Source organism: Zonotrichia leucophrys, unplaced genomic scaffold (assembly GCF_028769735.1).
Source record: "Zonotrichia leucophrys gambelii isolate GWCS_2022_RI unplaced genomic scaffold, RI_Zleu_2.0 Scaffold_159_108453, whole genome shotgun sequence".
Classification (NCBI taxonomy): Eukaryota; Metazoa; Chordata; class Aves; order Passeriformes; family Passerellidae; genus Zonotrichia; species Zonotrichia leucophrys.
This window is the reverse complement of record NW_026992364.1, coordinates 85,637-98,494: the sequence shown is the minus strand read 5'-3', so window position 1 is coordinate 98,494 and position 12,858 is coordinate 85,637. Positions and strand designations below refer to the sequence as shown.

The 12,858-nt window shown below is 50.2% G+C and overlaps 1 protein-coding gene across 1 annotated transcript; it reads left to right on the top strand.

Moving 5' to 3' along the window:
* Positions 1 to 1,216: 1,216 nt before the first annotated feature.
* LOC135461064 (zinc finger protein 239-like) lies at positions 1,217 to 2,355 on the top strand. The gene is made up of 2 exons (XM_064738049.1): positions 1,217 to 1,279; positions 1,433 to 2,355. Exons 1-2 carry the CDS (start codon positions 1,258 to 1,260, stop codon positions 2,353 to 2,355), a joined length of 945 nt encoding a protein of 314 aa, XP_064594119.1. The 5' UTR covers positions 1,217 to 1,257.
* Positions 2,356 to 12,858: the final 10,503 nt, after the last annotated feature.

Here is a 12,858-nt window from a genome sequence, read left to right as displayed (position 1 = left end):
AGTGGATTGGGCTCGGAAACTCCTCTGCTCCCTTGCTCCGAGGGGTCCAGCCCCTCTCTGAGACCCAGTCCCAGTTACCCCGGGTGATTCTCTCACTCCTCTTCTCACTCGCTGTGTCTCTTTACTGGCTGCTTCCCTCGAGGAACGTTGGAAACGCAGCGTGGGAGACTCCAGCACTCACTTGGCAGGTCTGGGACCACCAGCCCTCATCTCATTCACAGCTCAAAGCAGAGAATGAGGGGAGAAGGGAGCCCGGGAGCCCAAACAGACCCGGCATCCCGAAAGGGAGAGAGCAAAGCGGGGGAGCTTTTGGCATTGCTGGGACTGCCAGCAGCCTGGGCAGGGCGGGCACCGAGGAGAAGGGGGACCCCCAATCCAAGCGTGACCCCAGCAGCTGGGACAGGGGGGAACCCCCGAACACCAGAGGGGAGGAACCAGGGATGGGGAACTCCTGGGAGGCTTTTTCAGGGCTGAATCTGGGTGTTTGGGAGGTTTTTGTGGAGCACTGATGGCCAGTGACTTGTAGACATGGACTTGGGCAGAGGGACCTTCAAACTCAATGTGTGTTGGGGAAGACAAAACAGGAAAGCCTTATAAATACGATTGTCTGGCAAAAGATTTTGTGAACATAAAAAGTATAAGGAAGATCAAAATGAAAGCAAGATCTGAGATACCTCAGTTAGTGAACAACTGGAAAACAATGGTGTGGCCCAACTGAAGGTAATCCCCTTTTGATGAAACAATTCCCTCTGCTCGCAGACAGATCCAAGGGTCAGAGCGGACCCCACTAGCTCAATAGAAGGGGCCCAAAGAGGAGTTTTTAGAGTTAAAAATGTAACATAGTATGGTGATGTAATGATTTTTACAGGCTGTATGTAAATGCTCTAGTATTTGTATCTTGTACTAGATTGGTTAGTGAGAAATAGAACATTCAACACAGAAGAAGATTTAGTGTATTGTATTGGGACCCTTACTCTCTTACGCTCTTCTCCTCTTACTCTCTCACCCTCTCACCCTCTCTACCCCTCTCTTCTCTTGGCCCTGCTCCGAGCTGTGCCTGGCAGCCCTGAGCAGGGCCTGGCACCCAGGCCCTTTGCAATAAACCACAAGTTCCACGCCCTGGCTGCAGAGCTCTCTCGTCTCCGTCCGTCCCGACCGTCCTACCCCCCGACACTCCTACAAACACTCTCATCCCTTGTTTTCCCCAAACCAGGATTGCCCATTGCCAACCCCAGGGAGGCTGCGAGGAAGAGGAAGATGGCCCGGGACACTGAGGCAGGTGAGGAGGAAGTCAGTGCCCCTTTCCCCTCTGTGCTGCTCCATCTCCCAGCCCAGCATGGCCCCGGCTGCAGCTCAGCCCTGGGGGATTTTCCTTGCCCTTGCCTGTGGCACGGAGGCAAATCCCATCCTGTCCTTGTCCTTCCTCCCCCAGAGCAGGAGCTGAGCATGGAGAGCAGGGAGGACAAATGCCCGCGGCAGAACCTGGTGGAGGAGGCCGTTTTGAGCGGCTCCACGGCGCAGGAAACCAATGGGGAGGAAAAGCCCCAGAGATGCCGCACGAGGAGGGGCTGCAAACGCAGCCGGCGGGGATCTGAGGGGGAAAGAGCCAGCCTGGGCCGGGAAGGCAGCCGGAGACAGAGCCAGAGCTCGGAGATGGTGCTCCATGAGCAGCTCCATAGTGGGGAGAAGCCCCACACATGTGGGGAGTTTGGGAAGAGCTTCAGGTGGAACTGCAACCTGATCAGACACCAGAGGATCCACACTGGGGAGAAGCCCTACGAGTGTGGGGAGTGTGGGAAGAGCTTCAGCCAGAGCTCCCACCTGATCAGGCATCAGAGGACCCACACTGGGGAGAGGCCGTACAGGTGCTCCGAGTGTGGGATGTGCTTCAGCCGGAGGTTCAGCCTGATCACGCACCAGAGGAGCCACACTGGGGAGAGGCCCTACGAGTGTTCCAAGTGTGGGAAGGGGTTTAAGACCAGCTCCCATCTTCTCCAGCACTATCTGAGTCACAGAGAGGAGAGGCCCTTCCAATGCCCCGACTGCGGGAAAGGATTCAAGGACAACTCCACCCTCATCACCCACCGGCGCATCCACACTGGGGAGAGGCCCTATGAGCGTGATAAATGCAGGAAGAGGTTTCCGACCAGCTCCGTTCTCCTCCTGCACTATCGGATTCACAGAGAGGAGAGGCCCTTCCGCTGCCCTGACTGCGGGAAGGGATTCAAGCGCAACTCCGACCTCGTCACCCACCGGCGCATCCACACTGGGGAGAGGCCCTACGAGTGTCCCCAGTGTGGGAAGAGTTTCTGCAGCAGCTCTGACTTGACCAAACACCAACGGAGGCAGCACTAAGGGAAGCCCTGAGAGTGCCCCGAGTGCGGGCAGAGCTTCGTGCACTGCTCCAGCTCCATCCCCCACTGGAGGAGGCACTTTGGGCACAGCCCTGGTCACTCACATTCCCTGTGATCCATGTTGGGAACACACCTGGCTGCTTCGCCTTTTGGTTTGGCCTCTGCTTCACCTTCATCCTTTAAAAACACCCAAAACTGGGTTAAATGAAGGAAATTGATCAAATAGATAGATCTGACGTTCCATAATTGCTGAGTTGTTTTAGAGGGAATTTAGTATTTGGGGACACGTTCTGTGTGGAGTGCTGCTGTTGCTAAGAGGCAGGAATTTGATCTCACCCTTCTTGTGTTGCTAAGAACTCCTCCCCTGACCCCAACCCCAACTCCACCCTTGGGATACCCTATAAAAACTCCACGGCTCTGCCTTTGCCCTGTCTTTGGGGGATAAGAAATGGATTCCCAAAGGATCAGCCCGTTTCACACTGGATTCCAAGAGGATCAGCCTTTTTCACTGGATTCCCGGAGAATTCTCACACTGTCATTGTTGTTTTTTTGTTTTTACTACTGCATTTGTATTTTTTATTTTTCCTAATAAAGAACTGTTCTCTCTACTCCCATATTTTTTCCTCCCTTTTCTCCTCCTCCTCCTCCTCCTCCTCCTCCTCCTCCTCCTCCTCCTCCTCAATGGGAGGGGGTATATATTTTCCATTCCAGTGGAAGCTCCTGAAATGGGGAGACACCCCCAAGGTCGGGCCATGTAAAATAGTTCCGGAAATATGTAGATTAGTTTTTGGATATGCTTGAGGGTCTATGAATATGCAACAGACTGATGTAATTAAAACCAGATTAAATTAAGGGATGTCCCCGAAAATAACTGGGGGGTCTTGGTGGCCATAACAACCTTTGCTCGAAGGTCCTCTCTCCCCTTACATCAGCTTGTTGCCTCTTCATCGACTTTTTGTGTATCCATAAACTACTTCACATATTCCAGGAACAAAATTCGCTTCATCTGGTTTGGGGGTCCCATCCCCCTCCCAGGTAAATTTGGAGTGTCCCCTCCACCTCCCAGCTCAGTTTTGGGATCCCATACCCCTCCAAGCTTTATTTGGGGGTCCCATTCCCCTCCCACCTCAATTTGGAGGTCCCATTCCTCTCCCAGCTCAGTTTTGGGGTCCCACCCCCCTTCTTTTCCCTGCTCTCTCCTTTCCGATCGTTCCTCCAGTCCTCTCCCCCGTGTTTGGTTTTGGGGGCTCCAGGCCCCTCCTGCTCCGTTTTAGGGTCCCGACCCCATTTTGGATTAATTTGGGGTCCCCAGCCCATCCCCAGGGTCACCTTCCCCCCCTCCCCAAATTCCGCTCCTGGCAACTGATGAGTCATCAGCGAGACACGCTCTGATTGGCTGGAAATTACCCCGCGCGGTCTGTGATTATTTACCGCAGTGAGAGGCCTTGTTCTGTGGCTGGCAAGTGATGAGTCAGAGTCGGGCAGGGCGCTGATTGGCTGAGAATCGCTGAGCGGGGCCAATGCTCTGAATTTGTGCCCAGCAAATGGATCGTCATCAGTGCCGCGTGTTCTGATTGGTCGCGATCTGTTTTAGGGTGGGGACTGAAAGAACTGGTGTTTCTTAGGGTTTCTTTGGGTTTATTTAGGGTTTGTTTGTGGTTATTTATGGACTCTTTAGGGTTTTTCTTGGGTTTTACTTGGTTTATTTCTGTTTATTTGGGGTTATTTGGAATTATTTGTGTTTGGAAGTTTTTGGGTTTATGTGGGCTTATTTGGAATTATTTGGGGTTCTTGGGAGTTATGTTGGTGTATATGGGATTTTTCTCGGTGTACTTGAAATCATTCGGGGGTTTTTGGGTTTAATTTGGTTTTCTTTGTTCGTTTTTTGGGGGTTATTTGGATTTGCTTGGGGTTATTTGGGGCATTTTCAGGTATTTGGGAATTTTGGGGGGTTCTTTGGGGTTTATTTCGAGTATTTGGGGGTTATTTACGTTATTTGGGGTCATGTGGGGTCAAAAAATCCGGGAATGTTTCTCCTGCAAAAATCGGAAATTTTTCCTTAAAAATCTAAGTTTTTCTCCAAAGAACCAGGAATGTCCCTTAAAAGTCCCGGACTTTTCCCAGCCAATAGCAGCGCGCCCCGCCCCAAACCAACCAATCACCGTGGGTCTCCCCTCAGGAACACCGGCCTCCCCGTGCGCCTGATCCAGCCAGTCACCGCACGGCTCTCACGCGGCGAACCAACCAATCACTGCACGCACCCCACAGCTACTCCCGCCTCTCTTGAGCCGAACCAACCAATCACCGCGCGCCTCCCCTCGGCAACTCCTGCCTTCTTTGCCCCATGCAGCCAAACACCATGCACCGCCCCGCCCCCCCATGTCAGTCACCGTGCCCTCCACGAAACCAACCAATCACCGGGCGTCTCCCCGCTGCAACTCCCGCACTCCCTGCGCCGCTCCAGCCAATCAGAGCCGAGCCTGAAGCAGCGCCTCCTGACCCCGGGGCCGGGCATGGAGCGGGCGCCCCCTCCCCCCCTGCCCCTCGGGACCCCCTCAGGGACCCCCGGGAGCTGCCCCGGGCTCGGGCGGGTCCTGCGGGAGGCGCTGGAGAGAGCGGGGGAGGCGCTGAGAGAGGACGGGGGCGTCCGGCAGCTGCTGAGGAGGCGCAGGGACAGGTGAGGGGTCCTGGAGGGGTCGTGAGGGGAATTTGGGGAGGGGTTTTGAGCAGGTTTGGGGGGGATATGGTGAGGGTCGGGGGGAACTTTAGGGGGTTTTAGCGTGGTCTGGGGGTGCTGGGGGGGCTAGGGGGGGGAATTTGGGGAGGGGTCCTCGGGGGCTGTCACGATCCGTCGTCATGGGTTTCGTGATGGTTCGTGGATTTGATCTCAGGGTGCAAAAAGAACCGACACGGTACAAGGGGGTTTGCAATGATAATCGAAACAAATGCACCTTTATTGAATGAGCACAGCAAAATGCGATAGAGGGATTAAGGGAGAGAAAAAGATGGGGGAAGAGAGAGAGAGAAAGAGAGAGGGGATAGAGCTACCAAATGTAGAGACGAAGTCCTTTGGTCCAGTCCAGTCATGGATCCGCCTGTTACATCGGGGAGATCTCGAAGTCTCTCGCTAACTCAGAGGTTTTGATTATGATAACTTTATTGGAAATTGCGAGGGGGGGATACAGATACAATAAGGAATAGATGTAACAGGTAGTCCATGCTCTCAGCAGTAAGCGAGAGCCATTGTCTTCTTGGTGCAGCGGTCACAACCTGCAGGCAAACATCTCGCTTTGGTCAGCTTGCCTGCCCCACACACCTGCCCCGGGCTGGGGGTTTCAGTCCCAGTCCTTGGAAGGAGCAGAGGGGCCTTTTCACATGGGGGTTCCATGTCTCAGTCCTTGGTGGAGAGGCTCCTTCCATCTCAGTCTGTCTGTCCCGGTGGTTGTAAAACAGGTGAGGGTCTTCTGTGGGGGGACCACCTGAAACTCAGGAGAAGTCCAGCCAGGCCGAGAGGTGGGACAGCTCCCAAGGCTGTTGTTGCACAAAGGGCACGGTGCCCCTTCTTCTTCTCATCGGGCTCAGTGTAGCACACAGCAAACAACACCTGTGAGAACAATGGCTTAGCACTGTGCTCTCAGGTCTCAGGCACATGACTTTCTCCCTTGGAGCCAGAGATTTCAGACAGGGGGGTCTTCTCTTCAGTGGTCCCCCAATGACGATCATGAGGCAGATGAGGGAAAATTCGGACAGACTCTAACAAGCAGAAATTGGCAGGATGTGTCTGCTTCCAGTGCTTGTCTTGGCTCTTCCTTCACAGTGCTGGCAGCACCATCAGAGACACACCACATGTTCTCTCATGCCAGGGTCATCCCAATCTTCTGCCCAGGTGCCTCCCAGGTTCACCAGGGAAAATGGCTGCTTCTGCCAGTCCATCCCCTTGCCCAGAAGGCACTCGCTTGTGTTCGGGCACGAGCTGCTGGCCACAGCAGACGGGCAGCACCCGCAGCATTGGCCATCAGACGCTGGGCTGACGTTTTCATCCAGAGAGCAAGAAAAGCAGCCAGAAGCACACAAGGCAACTTGACAGTATCTCTGTAAGAATGTCATTGTCCTGTGAAAGTCAATAGTGGATGGTGGTTTTGTAAGGCAGAAAATCACTTCCGAGCAAAAATCATTCCAGGAAGGGACAACAGCTTCTGCCTTCTGATGGATAAGTCAATTTGCCACTGCTGTCCAGGCCCATGGCCCCTCCCAGTCTAGCCAGATTTTGGTCTGGGGGTATTTTTGGGGTTAGTCTGGAGGCAAAGATCACACTGTCACTTGAGTAATAGCGGCATATAAATTCCTGGCAACGATTCTTTCAATCAAGTAGGTGTGCAGGGCATCCATTCCCCAGTGTGTTTTCTGGTGCTCCTCCCTTAGTAGTGACTACAAGAAATGGGAAGGGATTACCAGCTTCCCTTCAATGGTAGCCCGCCCTTCTTGGTTGTATGTCCCTTTTTGATCTTTGATTAGTTTTCTAGCTTTCTTATTGTATTCTGGCTTACCTTCAAGGGAAATTTGTCCACCTGGAATCAGAGCTCCTTCAATAGTTACCTCACCTTTTGCTGCTTTCTTTGCCTCTCTATCCGCCAGCTCATTTCCTTCTTCCAATTCTGAGCTCACTCTCTGGTGTGCCTTAATATGCATAATTGCTGCCTTTTCAGGCAGCTGAACTGCTTCCAGCAGCCCGACTATCCCAATCATCTGTTGTGCATGTTTGATGTTCTTTCCTTGTGAGGTCAGCAGTCCCCCCTCTCTCCAGGTGCTCCATGCGCATGCACAACTCCAAATGCATACCATGGGTCTGTATAGATTTTATTCTCTTTCCTCCTGCCATTTCTAAGGCAAAAGGAAAAAGAATCAGTGCAATTATTTTGGTCTTCTGTGCAGAGGTGCCTGTTGGTAAGGGTCCAGATTCTGTTACCTCTCTGCAGGTAGTGACTGCATATCCAGCAAGTTGCTTTCCACTGGCAACGTGGCTACTCCTATCAGTGAACCAGGTCTCTGCACCATCCAAAGGAGTGTCCTTCAAGTCTGGGCATCTGGAGTAAGTAGCTTCAATGGTCTCCAGGCAATCGTGGTGTGCTGCTTCTCCTTGATGCCACTGAGAAAAGGAGCTGGGTTCACCAGGTTAGTGACTACAGAGTCCTTTGCCCAGCACTGACCTCATACCCCAGGTAGATTATTTTCTGTTTCACTGCCTCTGCCTTTTTTTTTTCTTTGATAATCTGTATCCTTGGAGCCCTAGGAAATTCAAAAGGCTCACGGTCCAGGCCACACATGCTTCCCTTGTCTGAGTGGATATCAAGAGATTATCCACGTACTGTAATAGCCTTCCTTCTTCTTGTGGAGCTTCCCGGGACTCTAGGTCTTTTGTAAGTTGTTCTCCAAACAGAGCAGGGAATTTTGAAGCCCTGAAGGCCTTGAGGCCTTCACAATCTATGTGTGGTGGTTTGACCAGGAAGAAGTGGGAATTCTGGGGGGCTGTGGTCAAACCAATGGATGCTTGGAGTTTGATATTGGCACCTGGAGTGGCCAGTGGGGTCTGGACACACCTCCGAGAATACACAGGGGTTAAAAGCAGAGCTTCAGCCCTGAGAGGCCTCTTGAGACGTCGAGGCGAAGAGGTCAGATCTGCCTCCCCTGTCCAGCCGCTGCTGCTGGGCGGGGGAGGGGCAGCCATTCGGTAGGCCTGGGCCTTGACAGAGATGGGGGGTGAGAAAGCCCTCGAAGATAGAAGGGTGGAAGAGCAGCCCCAAGAGACATCGGGCAGACATTTTCCCCCCCCCAGGAGGGAGAGAGAGGGAGAGCCAGTGTCTGAATGTAATAGCAGCCGGCCCAGGAAGAGAAGGAGGAGAAGTGCCGGCCGGCCGCAGCAGCAGCGTGTGTAAGAGTATCGGCGTCCTGAGACAGACAGAGACTAGAAGTTTTAACCCCTTTTTTACATGATTGGAGCCTTGCAAAAATGCTGATCCTCCTCAGAGCTGAATAAGAAGAGAGATAAGAAATGAGATGAGACAAAGACCTGGCCCGAAGAATGTAGAGATGACTGAGTGGAGAAAGATGATTGGAGTAGCCTTTTGGCTGGACTTTTCTTGTAGCCATAGACTCAGTTTGTTCCTGTGACACAGAGACTGCACTTAGGGGGAGGCAGTGGCTCAGAACCAGGAAGGTTCATTGTAGAGACCCCTCGGCCCCAGGGGGTTGGAAAAATATGGGGGAGACAGATGTCCCAAAGCAGAGACTGTGCCTTTTTAGAGTGAGACAAGGCATCCTTAAAACACAACCCTAAAAGCAGCTCTAGTCCATGCACAGTGGTGAGAGCACTGAGCATGGAAAGAAGATGTCACAAGTAGCAAAAAGACTTTTTCCGGGCGGTGCCGAGTGACATTAGAAGCACACGAAGTTTCAGCGTGTTTCCAGGAGAAGCCTATGGAACAAGAAAGACTCCTCTCCTCTTCATAGACTGAAGTTTGAGTATACTAAAGAGTAGTGCCAAGCTGAGCAGTTGGCGATTTAAGAGAATGTATCAGATTGAGAAATTCTAGTAGTAGAGAAGAAGAAAGTGTTTTTTGTAAAGTTTTCAATTTTTTTTTCTTTTCCTTATAGTTTTTTTCCTATTTTCCTGTAGTTTAAGTAATAAAGTGTTCTTTATGTTTAAGCTGAAGCCTGTTTTGCTTATTCCTAGTCACATCTCACAGCAGACCCCAGAGAGAAAGTGTTTTCATGAAGACACTAGCTCTGTGCCAAGCCCAAACCATGACAGTCCCTTAGGAGAACTGTTAGTAAAATGGCATTCTATAGAGGCCATGGAGAGATTAGATAAAGTGAAAATGATCCACTACTGTATGGAAGTGTGGCCGGAATTAGAGGTGCAAGGAGGATGGCCTTGGTGTGGGACAAAGGATAAGTGGATGTGCCAACAATTAAATAATTATCTGACAGCTCGAGGGGATACTGATCATGAGCAATTATTGTATGTAGCTTGCTGGTTAAAGAGCACTGCTGGGGATGAAGGGGTGCGAATTTGTAAGGTACAGAGGAAAAAAGAGAGGAATGAAGGAGGGGATGATAGGACTAGTAAAAGATGGGATCCCCTGGATTATTTGCCTCCTTCTGCCCCTCCACCTTATAGTCCTCTTCTTCAAGCACCTCAAATGGCAGGTCTGGTTCTTCCCCCGGCTGCCATCTCATTACCACCTGTTCAAACTCCTCCTTCTATCTCTTCAGCTCCCCCTATGATAAACCCAGTATCCCCTCCAGTTCCTTCTGCACCACCACAAGTGCCTACTCCACCTGCTGCATTCTCCACCCCTTCTCCAGCTGCACTTAATATCCACTCAGGCTCTTCTCCCCCTCCTATTGCTGTCCCTTTACCTCCTCCTAGTTGGGGCACAAATGTCTCCTCTCCCGATAAACAGCTATCAGCAAATACACCTGCTGATGGGCAGAAAGTTCAGGGTAACCCAGATATCCCTCAAAGTAGTTTGGCATCTGAAGATGGGCCGTACTGTAGCACCAGATCCAAGACCTCCAAGGCAGAGAGACTCTTTCACCTCCGAGAAGTTCCTATGGGAGGAATAGCGGGAGGTGTTGGCTTTGTGAATGCTCCCCTAACTGCTTCTGAGGTGAGAGGATTCAAGAAAGAGTTGGGGCATTTAGTTGAGGACCCAGTGGGCATAACTAACCAAGTAGATCAATTTCTAGGTCCAAATATCTACACTTGGGGGGAGATGAATTCCATCCTGAGTATATTATTTTCCCCAGAAGAGGTCCAGATGATTAGGGTGGCTAGCATAAGAATTTGGGAGAAAGATAACCGTCCAGGACCCCAGGTGCCATCAGGCGAGCAGAAATTGCCACTAACGGATCCCAGCTGGAACCCTAACCAGGAGGAGGGGAGGAAGGCCATGATGGAATATAGGTCTTTGATAATACGGGGGATCAAAGAGTCAGTTCCCAAAGGAACTAACACCCAATTGGCATTTGAGGGCACACAGGAGAAAGAGGAAGCTCCTGCTGCCTAGCTTAATCGCCTAAGGCAGAACTTCCAGTTGTACTCTAGAATAGACCCAGACACCCCAGAAGGTCAAATGCTACTAAAAGTCCAATTTGTTACCAAATCTTGGCCTGATATAAGGAGAAAACTGGAAAAGATGGAAGATTGGCAAGAGAAGGACATTAATGAGTTATTAAGAGAGGCATTGAAGGTGTATTTAAGGAGGGAGGAGGAAAAAGCAAAGGCCAAGGCTAAGATCATGGTTGCTGTAGCTAGGGCAAGTGCAGGGTGGGTGGGCCCACCACCAGGAGGAGGCAAGGATAGGCCTCTTGTACTGTCAGGTGCAAGAGGGATAGAGACACCTCAAGTCCCTTTGAGAGAACGACATTGCTATTACTGTGGAGAGCCAGGACACACCAGGAGGTTTTGTAGAAAGCTCAGTCTCGATGTGGCAATAGCCAGGGAACAGGATAATTTAGGGAAGATCCTTAGAAGTGACGAGTAGAGGGTCAGGGGCTTTACACTTTAGGGGACCTGATGCAACATCTAGACGAGCCCTTGGTAAGCTTTAGGGTGGGACCCCTAAATGAAGAATTAGAACTTTTAGTTGATATAGGAGCAGATAAGTCCTGTCTCAACAAAGTAACATCTGAAGCTAGAAAAAAAAAAAAAAAACAGCTAGGTAGAAAGGATATCCAATACCACCAAAACTGGCCAGTAATACTAAACTTGAAATAAGTGGTGTAAAAGTAAAAGGTACCTTATTGTTGTCTTGTTGTGTGTTTGAGAGTGAGTCACAAGCAAAGTCAGCCTCAACTTCCCGGGCAGGTGGGAAGGGGGCAGTGGAAGTGTGTGTGTGACCTGCAAACCAGAATAGTGCTCCCCAGATGTGTGAGGGAGCCGTAGCTGTAAGAGCGTGAGTGACACACAGACAGCCTCACAGGTGAATGTGCACCAGAAGCAACCAGAGTCAGGGCCCTTCCAAGAGGCCCAGAGATACTGAGACCTGTGGGCCAACCCCCAGGGTGAAGGGGAGGCTACAGGGACCTGTGATTTTCTAGCAATAAGTTTGTGTCTTAAAGGTATGGAGGGATGTGTGAAAGTGAATGAGAAATGAGAGAGTGAATGTAAACGAATTAGAACAGAGGTAATGTAGATTGTGCATTACAAGTTTTACCACATCTCCTTAGAGGGAAGTGTATTGTGTAAAAGAATGGTGTAAGGAAAAAAAAAAAAGGAAAAAAAGAGATAAAGTGTAAGGGGTTGAAAGAAGTATTTAAGCTGTAAGTGAAAGTAAGAAACAGAAGCAAGAGATAAATAAATAAGATCTTGAAAAAAAGAACAGAAAACCAGTGAATTAAATACACAGAAAAATCAGAGAGTAAGAGTACTTTGGGAGTTAAGTTAGCTGAGAAATACAACTCCTTGCAAAAATACAGAGTATGTAGAAGTTGATGAGAGAAACATACAAGCTATGGAAAAAAAGAAATTACTGATAACATTAAACAGAGAAGCCGAGTTTTGATAAAATCATTAACAGCAGACTATTAATGCCTGTGTTTGAAAGCCTGTTACAGGTATTCTTCATTACTAAGACGGCTGGACTCACATCACTCTCACCCCCTGGCATTGGACCAGGATTCAACACCAGTTTTTTTTCCCTCTGGCATTCTGGCATTGGACCGGACTGCACCCCATTCTCCCTGGTATTGGACCAGACTCCACCCCTGTCTCCTTCTGGCATTGGGCCAGACTCCCAGTTTTTCCCTCTGGCATTGGGCCAGAGTCCACACCACTACTCGGCACGATAAGGCTGCATTCTGGCATTGGACGAGATTCAACATGTTTTCATGACATTCTGGCATTGGACCGACTGTACCATTCTCTCTGCATTGACGACTCACCCGTTCCTTCTGCATTGGCCAGACTCCAGTTTTCCCTCTGGCATTGGGCCAGAGTCCACACCACTCACCTCCGGGCACTGGATAAGGATTCATCCACATCACAAGTTAATTCACCTGAGTATACTGAGATTTAAAGTTGACTCTCAGGAAGAAGAGTCAAAAAGACTGAACTGTATAGGAAAAATTGGTATCAGAGTTCTAATATTGCTTTAAATGTTTCAAAACTGTTTTGTGTAAATTATGTTGGTAAAAAGTTTAAGGCTGTAAATAAGTAATTCTGGTTAAGTTCCCCAATATATTTCTAAAATCTCCAGGTTAGTCCTCTACAGAACACTCCCCTGGGGGGGGGAAACTAAAATTTGTAGGGAACAGACCAAGAGAGGTTTAACCAGAGAAGTGGGTAGAAGGGACTCTAAAGAGCTTGGAAGCTTCTCCTCAGTAAAAAATTCCCCAAGAGGCAAGGCTGGGTGGGCAGGCTGTGCAAGATGACCCATACCGGACTCTTGGGAAGGGTAGTACTGATAGCTGTAACTGCTGGTGTTGCTCTAGGAAGCCCAGC

Excerpts from the sequence above, each read along its gene's own strand:
- LOC135461064 (XM_064738049.1), top strand. The coding sequence starts at position 1,258 with ATGGCCCGGGACACTGAGGCAG. Across the intron at positions 1,280-1,432 it reads GGCCCGGGACACTGAGGCAG|AGCAGGAGCTGAGCATGGAG; the intron begins GTGAGGAGGAAG and ends TTCCTCCCCCAG.